The 8,743-nt window shown below is 42.1% G+C and overlaps 1 protein-coding gene across 5 annotated transcripts in view; it reads left to right on the top strand.

Annotated features, from left to right (window-relative positions):
* The first annotated feature begins 1,386 nt into the window (after positions 1 to 1,386).
* TAMM41 (TAM41 mitochondrial translocator assembly and maintenance homolog) overlaps positions 1,387 to 8,743 on the top strand; it is a 66,940-nt gene continuing 59,583 nt past the window's right edge. For 2 of the 5 annotated variants that reach the window (XM_036267484.1, XM_036267482.1), the window contains exons 1-3: positions 1,387 to 1,707; positions 4,676 to 4,858; positions 7,626 to 7,718. In XM_036267484.1, coding sequence (XP_036123377.1) covers positions 1,573 to 1,707; positions 4,676 to 4,858; positions 7,626 to 7,718 — 411 coding nt within the window. In that variant the 5' untranslated portion in view covers positions 1,387 to 1,572. The remainder of the gene's footprint in view (positions 1,708 to 4,675; positions 4,859 to 7,625; positions 7,719 to 8,743) is intronic. The other 3 variants (XM_036267483.1, XM_036267485.1, XM_036267486.1) reach the window with 3 other exon arrangements.

Below are 8,743 nucleotides of genomic sequence, written 5' to 3'. Positions count from 1 at the left end.
GCCTGGGTTGCAGTTCCATCCCCAACAGGGGGCGTACAGGAGGCAACCGATCAGTGTTTCTCTCTGACATTGATGTTTCTTTCTCTCCCTTCCTCTCTCTCTAAAAAAATCAATAAAAGCATTTTTTAAACTTAAAAAAAAAATTGTTTTTCTTTATTGATTTTTAGAGAGAGAGGAAGGGAGAGAGAAACTTTGATGAGAGAGAAAGTCGATTGACCGCCTCCTGCATCCCCCTCACTGGGGATTTGGCCCACAACCTGGGCATGTGCCCCGACCAAGACTGGAACTGGCAGCCTCTTGGTGCATGGGTTGATGTTCAACCACTGAACCACACCAGCCAGGCAATAAAAGCATATTTAAAAAACAAAACAAAACACTTCAAGAATAGAGTAGAATTGTAGTATGTGGAGCCAGACTTAGGTTTTAACTCGAGTTTTGCCACAAGCTGATGTGATCCTAAGCACATTGCTTTTTCTCTCTGTCTTTGCTTCTTCATCCCTAAAATGGAGGTTATAACCTCCTCCCACAGGACAACAGATGGGAATCAATGAAAAATTCATGTGAAATGCATCAACATTATCCAAATCTATCCATTACTACTTCTTTTCTTTTTGAGAGGCAGTGTACATAAGAAAGGAGAATATCTGAAAAGTCTGTTCTGAAAGTCAAACTACATCCTGAATGGCCCAGTGATCCTAAGGAAGTTTCTCTAGTTACACAAAGAGGTTAGCTTGCTCCTGGGGTCCTGTTTATTCACAGGAAGCATTTAACATGCTCTTTTGTGAGACTAATCCCCAAGGCAAAGGGACAGAAACTCTTCTCCACCCTTAATATTAAATACAAGTATCAGAGAACATTGGTGCTGTCCTTTACCATTTATAGAGTACTTTCATATCCATCATCGGACTTAAAAGGGGCTTTAATGGGGAGGAATCACAGCCAAATCTTAACAGTGGTAGTCTCTGGATAGTGGAATTGGGCATGATTTTAATTTTATTTGTCATTTCCTAAACCTTGAAAATCTACAATTTTGGAGCTGGGTACAGATAATGGTTGCACAACATGGTGAATGTACTAAATGCCACTAAATTGAACGTAAAGTGTACAGTTTTGTGTGAATTTCACTTCATTACAAAATCTTCTGCAATACACACGCACGATTTTATTAAAATGTGGTTTGAGGCGAGAACAAAAAGGGATTCTCAAGGCTCAAAGGCAATTCAATTAGCCAACAACACGGTCGCATCCATATGTCCAGCCTGCAGCGCGCTCCTCCGACCACCAGGGGTCTCTGCAAAGCCCTCGCATCCTCACAAGCGGGCGAGCGCCTTCTCTTACGCCTTTGTAGCGCGTGTGCGTGCGAGAGGCGTGCCTGGGGTTGTCCGCTCGCTGGCACAACCGTGTCAGCGCAGCCCTTGTGGGTCTCCTTAGTTCCCACCTTCGGCTCCAGCCTTCTCCCGTGTGGGCTGGTTCCCGTCTTTCATCTCCCCACCCTCGTAACCTGGTATTCGTTCCCCGCCCGATGTCCCCTACCGTACTCCGCTAAGGGTCCTGCCTCTGAGCCTCGGCCCCATGGCGCTGCAGGCGCTGCAGAGCTCGGGGGTGGCCTTCCGCAAGATCCTGTCTCACTTCCCCGAGGAGCTGAGCCTGGCTTTCGCCTATGGCTCTGGCGTGTACCGCCAGACAGGGCCCAGTTCAGACCAGAAGGTGAGCCAGGCCCGGGGCCAGCCCCACGCCGGGAATCGTCCTGTTCGCACGAGTTTTCTTTTGCCTCTGATCCCTCCAGAGCCCCAGAGCTGCCTGTCTGCTCAGCGCACTCCACGTCTCAACTGCAAAGTAGAAACTGTAGGATATGACAGTGTTCTTAGTATAACAATAGCGTGAGATGACTTTTTTTTAAGGATAAATAGGAGCCCACTTCCGTATAGAGCAGGAGATGCAATTATAAGAGGGAAAGGCTGATGCAGAGGCAAGATGGTAGAAAGGGAAGTGTTTGCCAGGTTGCTAGTTCAGTGTTCTGAGTCTTGGCTGAATATGGATTCTCTGGGAAGCTTTAAAAAATACCGATACCCCGGTTCCAACAGCGGAGATTCTGATTTAATTGGTCTGGGGGGGTGGCCTGGGCTGCAAGAATTTCAAAACCTTCCCAGGTGATTCTAATGCACAGCCAGGCTTGAGAGTGACTGTCTATAGCTGTAGGAGAAAATACAAAATGATCTTCCTGACTTAATGAAGTCGAGGGGCTGGTTGTAGGGTCAGGGCAGGTGCAGTCAAGTAACTCAGAGCAAAAGTTAGTGGGTGACCAGTAAAATTACCCACGCTCAGGACATTTAACCAGACTGTTTAGGATTCGGCATTATTACTCCTCAGAGTTGGCTGAGCACAACAGCAGTGAGGGTACAGTTTTCCTTGTGACTGCAGATTTCTCTCTGAAAATAAAGTTTGTTTCCAAAGTGGAGACAAGATTCGAGCTAGAAGAGTGGCAGGCAAATATTTTTCATTTAAAAGAAGCTGTTAGTACTGAATTAACATAAAAGGAGCAAAAGTCTAAATAGAGTTGTTCTTTGTGTGTGCAACTTGTGTTCTGAGCTGGAGTTCTGTTTGCTGTAATTCATGCACAGCCTACATTTCATTCATAAACTAAGGAACTGGAAGTATGCAGATTGCAATAGGGCCTTTTGGATTTGGATACCTGGCTGTAATTTGCCTGGCCATCTGTAGTGTTGCTTGGATTTGCTGTTTCCTACCTACACTAGTTTGTTTTTTTCAAATCCTCACCTAAGAATATGTTTATTGATTTTACAAAGAGAGAAACATCAGTGTGAAAGAAACATCAATTGATTGCCTCCTATACATGCCCTGACTGGGGATTGAACCCCCAACCTAGGTAGGTGCCCTTACTGGGAATCAAATTGATGACCTTTGGTATACAGGACGATGCTATACAACTGAGCCACCCCTCTAGGGCTACATTAGTTTTTAAGCAATACTTTTCTTTAAAGTGACAGCGTGTTATAAATTATAAATTATAGGTGTATAAATTATAGGTTATTGTAAGCTAGTTATTTTTTTAAATACGTTAACATAATTATAAATTTTTTAAAAAAACATGTCCACCCCAAATCTTAAGTATCACCAGTGGTTTGTGGATCACATTATGGGAAACTCAGAGCAGGCCTCAGCCTCCTGCTTCTGTAGCCACCTCTTCATTTTTTCCCATGAAAATTTTCCTTTGAGCTGAGGTAGAATTCCCTCCAAGAAAAGGTTCTTCCTTTACTTTCCCTGAATCTCATTCTCTACAAATTAATGTCTTGTAGATTCCAACACCTAAGTCTCTTCAGATCAGTCTCTATACCCTTCAGTGCCTTTGTATCTTTTCTCACCTGAAATCTTGCGGTTAGCTTCCTATGTGGTTTCCCAGCCTTTCATCTCTCCCTCCAGTGAGCTCTTCTGAAGGAAAATTTCTTAGCATGGCAGCCAGCCTCCCTCTCTAGTCTCATCTTCCACTACTCCCCTGCCTTCATTCTGTTCCCAACTGAGGCAAACTAAATGCAGCTCATAGAACATGCCCAGCTCCTATATCCACAAGAGTGTTTTCCTCCAATAGGACTCCCCTGTGCTGCTCCTAATACTTCCACCAGCCCTGCTTAACTCTTGCACATTCTTCAAGACTCAGATTTATCAGAGTCTTGAATATAATTTTATAGGAAAACGTATGCTTCCTGTTCTGACCCCATTTTGAGTGAAATTAGTATATTTTGCATTCTCCTATCAAGTCTAATTACTGATAATTTATCTATTTTACAAGACTGAACTCTTGACCACTACCTCAGGATGCATTGGAGCTCATTGTAGGTCCTCAGTGAGTGGTTGATGAATGGGTGAGAGTTAAAATAACATTTCCCTTTACATAATGCTGTATAGAGCTTATCCATACAGAGTTATTTATCTGGAAGAAAAGTGGAGCACATATTCAGCAACACTTATATGAAAGGCAGTGTAGAATAGTGATTCAGCACACAGAAATTGGAACCAGACTATGTCTGCCACTCACTAGCTATGTGTCCTTGGGCAAAGAATTTACTCTGTGCCTTTTTTTTCCTATAAAATTGGGATAGTGCCCTGGCCAGTTTGGCTCAGTGGTTAAAGCTTCGGCCTGCGGTCCGGAGAGACCCGGGTTCGGTTCCCGCTAAGGGCACGTACTTCGGTTGCAGTTTGTCCCCGGCCCTGGTTGGTCATGCGGGTGGCAGCCACTCGATGTGTCCCTTCACGTCGATGTTTCTCTCTCTCTCTCCCTTCCTCTCTCTCCCTCCCACTCTATCTGTACAAAAAAAAAAAAATGGAAAAAATATCCTCGGGTGAGGATTAAAATTGGGATAGTAACAGTACCTACATGTATGATTTGTTTTGAAGATAAAATGAGTTACTGTATATATAGTATATAAAGTGTTTAGGAGAGTGTTGGCATGACAGTACATGTTAAATAAAGCATTATTGTTGTTATCTGTATTGATGAAAACAAAGCTCATATTGGTTCCAGAGACTTATTTAAATTTCTGATGACAACCCCAGGTTTTTTAAAATTATAATGGCATAGAATTTTACAGCTTTCCACTCTTATCTGGGTGCCTTTCTAGGATTAAAACTAAAATCATTCTCTTTCTTCACCTCCCAGAATGCAATGCTGGACTTTGTGTTCACAGTAGATGACCCTGTTACATGGCATTCAAAGAACTTGAAGAAAAATTGGAACCATTACTCTTTCCTAAAATTTTTGGGGCCCAAGGTTATCACCACTATCCAGAATAACTATGGCGCTGGTGTTTACTACAATTCATTGGTCACATGTGTTGGTAGGGTAAGTACTTTGGGCCTTTGTCTTAACTTGGGTTGTTACTAACTTTTGTTGTTAGAATACTAGCTACATATGTATGCTCTTGCAGTCAGGAAATGTTCAAGCTTCTGCTGGATGAAGGTGGTCAAGTGTGACTGTCTTTATTTTATTTAATTTTTTTAATTTTATTTTTTTGTACGTGCCCCTAGCAGGAACCGAACCTGGGACTCTCTGGTCTTCAGGCCCACACTCCAACCGCTGAGCCAAACCAGCCAGGGCTGTCTTTATTTTTTTGCCATTGGCCAAGGGGTTCTCAAATATTAATGTGCATCAAAATCCCCTAGAGTGCCTGTTAGACACGCAGATTGCTGGGCCCCACCCCACAGGTCTCAGGTAGGGTTTGAGGCTTTGCTTTTTTTGTAAAATGAAATATAATTGCCATATAACATTGTATTACTTTTAGGTATACAACACTGATATGTGTATATATTATGAAATGATCACCACAATAAGTTTAGTTAGTATCGATCACCACACATAGGTACAATTTTTTTCCTTGTGATGAGAACTTTTAAGATTTACTCTTTTAGCAATGAAAATTTGCATTTCTAACAAGCTTCCAAATGCTGCTGCTGCTGGTTTGGAAAACACACTTTGAGAACCAATGGTTTAGTCAGTGGGTGGAATAGGTAGGTCCATTAAGGATCAGAGTGGAAATTAATCTTATCTATAGGGAGAGGCTGACACTACCAGGAAGAATTTGGAAGTAAAGAGGATATCATAGATAGTTGGGAGTGTGTGGTGCCAAGTGGTAGAAACCTCTTGGTGCCAGCAGGTGGGTGGAATTTGATGATGAATTGTTGGAGAGCAGGTAAGATGCATGGATCCTGGCAGAGGGTTGTCTGACAGCAGGAACCCTCCTGAATTGTCTTTCAGATGAAGGGGCCCAATCTCCAAGAACTAGGCAGGATCCCAGTTTAAGAAGTCTGAGGGGGACTAAATCAGATGCCTTCTTGAGATAAGCTGGGCTAAGGCTGACATACGGGTTTCCAGCTGTGCCAGCTCTGCTCAATGCTGTTGATTGCTTAGAGCAGTCATACTTTGATGTTCGGACAGTCACCTGAGGATCTCATTGAATGCAAATTCTGATTCAGTTAATCTGGAATGGAGCCTGAGATTCTGTAATTCTGTTTTGGTTTTTTTTGTTGTTGTTGTAAATCCTCATCCAATTATATTTTTCCATTGATTTTTAGATAGAGTGGAAGGGAGAGAGAGAGGAAAAAATATATAGATGTGGGGGATCGAACCTGCAATTCAGATACATGCCCTTGACTGGAAGCAAACCTGCAACCCTTGGGTCCACAGGCCAATGCTCTAACTGCTGAGCCAAACCAGCCAGGTCAAGATTCCATAATTTTTTCAAGCTCTCAGGTGATGCTGATGTTATTGGTTAGTGGACCACACTTTGAAGGCCAGGAGGTTGGGGACTGATTGCAAAGGGTTTTGAAGACCTATCTGAACTTGGCAGGAATGAGTGCTGTGATTATTGGTGATGCCTGCATAACACTTGAGCCATATATTTACCTTTTTGGTTGCTCCAATGCTGCTCCACCTGCACTTTGCAGATAAAAAAATGTCAGGGTTCAGAGAGAAATTAAATTCCATAAGCTCATGCAGCTAATGCATGACAGACCACTCACTTCCAGTCCAGTGGTGTTTCTATTATCTCCCGGCTTTTACATGTCTGCAGCAAGAAGGCTTTCTGCGATACTGTGGCTAGAGTGGAGGGAAGGTTATTCAGCACAGCCTTCCATGTCCAATTTAGTCATGCCAAACATAGCTTTGTTCTTTGTCCAAAATTAATATTATGCTGAGCCTAACTCTAATTAGTAGTTTCAAACAATATTAAAAGCTCCAGTAACCAAATATTTGGGCATAATTATATGCCAAAGGGACTGTACTTTTTAATTAAAATTCTTTAGCTACTTTTTAGATATTTGTAGCCTGAGAATGCTGTTGAGATACTGAAGTTCAGCGAATTGAGGCCAGAGATATTTGTTGAAGCAAATGGGATTTTGTAACCTGGAACAGCTGCATTCAGAGTTTGAACAAATTACTGTTGCATGAGCTTGACCATAATTTCATGTTCAGCACTGATAAAGAGGTTTTATTTTTGGATGTTGCTTTGTAGTTATAAAGTGTTTGGAATAGTCCATAGTGAAAGAGGAATTTACCATGTAAAGATGTCAGTAAAAGCTTTTAATTATAAACAAAATATCTTGTACTTTGTGATAAAATGAACATTGGAAACCCAGACTAAAATTCAGGGACCTAGTTTTGTCTCTGCTACTAATGGTGCCTCCTTGGACATGTCATTTATTCTCTCTGAGCCTCAGGTTTCTTATTTCTTAAATGAGAAGCATGAAATATATTACCGGCTCCTCAAAATGTGCTGAAGGACCAATTTATTTTTTTTTCATCCTCACCCAAGGATATTTTTTCATTTATTTTCAGACAGAGTGGGGAGGGGGGCATCGATGTGAGAGAGACACATTGTTGGTTGCCTTCCACACGACCCTGACCAGGTCCCTGGATGGATCAGCAACCGAGGTATATGTGCCCTTGACCCGAATAAAACCGGCAATTCTTCGGTCTGCGAGCTGGCACTCCAACTGCCGAGCCAAACCAGCCAGGACTGAAGGACCAGTTTTTATTTCTTTATATTTTGCATTTGCATAAGCAACAATATCGTATTTTGTTCCTTTTAATGGCCATTTCTTTTCTTTTCCAGCTTATCAAATATGGGGTTATTAGCACTAGTATTTTGATTGAAGATCTCCTCAACTGGAATAACTTATACATTGCTGGACGACTCCATAAACCGGTGAGTGTTTGGCTGCTACAATGAGGGATATCTCTCCTCTCTGAATCTGACTTTACTTTGATCTTTGATTGCCGTGAGATGGAACTCCAGGAAATAGAAATGAGTTTCAGGCTCCTATTCCTGTCTAAGAATTCACTGCCAAACAATATCTAGATATTACCCACACTACTCTCGCCCTCTTGCTAAAGATTCTTCAGTTGTCTGGATGGATCAGGCTTAGAGTTAGTCCTTTTGGTCTGGAGAGGATGACAGAAGAAATGCCCAATGTCAGTGGAGCTTCTATCAGTTCTACCCAGATCACCTTCTCTTCTAGGATTTAAGTGCCATGGGACATTGTTTGTCCACTGATGTATCCCAAAAGTGCCTAGGGCAATGCCTGGCACATAGTAAGCATTCAGCAAATGTTTGTTGGATAAGTGAATGAATCAAGTAGTCATGCTGAGGAGAGTGGATTCTAATTCCCTTTATTATACTCCACAGGCCAATGGTGAAATCCTGTTGTAGCATCCTTCCTTCATTTGGGATACTGCTAGAGGAGGCTGTGGGGGGTAGGCGTCTCCCTGGGCTTTAATAGAAAAGGAAAAACGAAATAGGAAAAAAGTGGAGAGGACTTCAACTTTTGACTTGTGTTTGCAAATGTCACATTTCTCCTTTTTTGCAAATATATAGTCTATTTTCTCAGAAAAGGTCTTTTCATAGTTTGAGAACTATGTGACATAGTCACATTGCTAATCTCAAAGCAAGGAAAATTTTCCTTTGTGCTGTCAGAGGATCTCAGGCCTCAAAAGAGAGTACATGGATTGTTCTCAGATGTCTCCCATAAGAATGACTGTGCTGTACCTCCTCTTGTCAGTTATGGCAAAAAATTAGAGAGAGATTTATATAATCTTAGCGTGATTGTGTCATAAAAGTCTCTATTGATATACATGGGTAGTCAGGATTCTCTTGCCTTGCGTCTGGGCTTAAAATTTAATAGTATGTTGCCCAGCCAGTATGTCTCAGTGGATTGAGTGTCAGTCCCATGC

The sequence above is a fragment of the Molossus molossus genome, unplaced genomic scaffold, assembly GCF_014108415.1.
Source record: "Molossus molossus isolate mMolMol1 unplaced genomic scaffold, mMolMol1.p scaffold_m16_p_18, whole genome shotgun sequence".
Lineage (NCBI taxonomy): Eukaryota > Metazoa > Chordata > Mammalia > Chiroptera > Molossidae > Molossus > Molossus molossus.
This window is presented reverse-complemented; position numbering and strand designations above follow the sequence as displayed.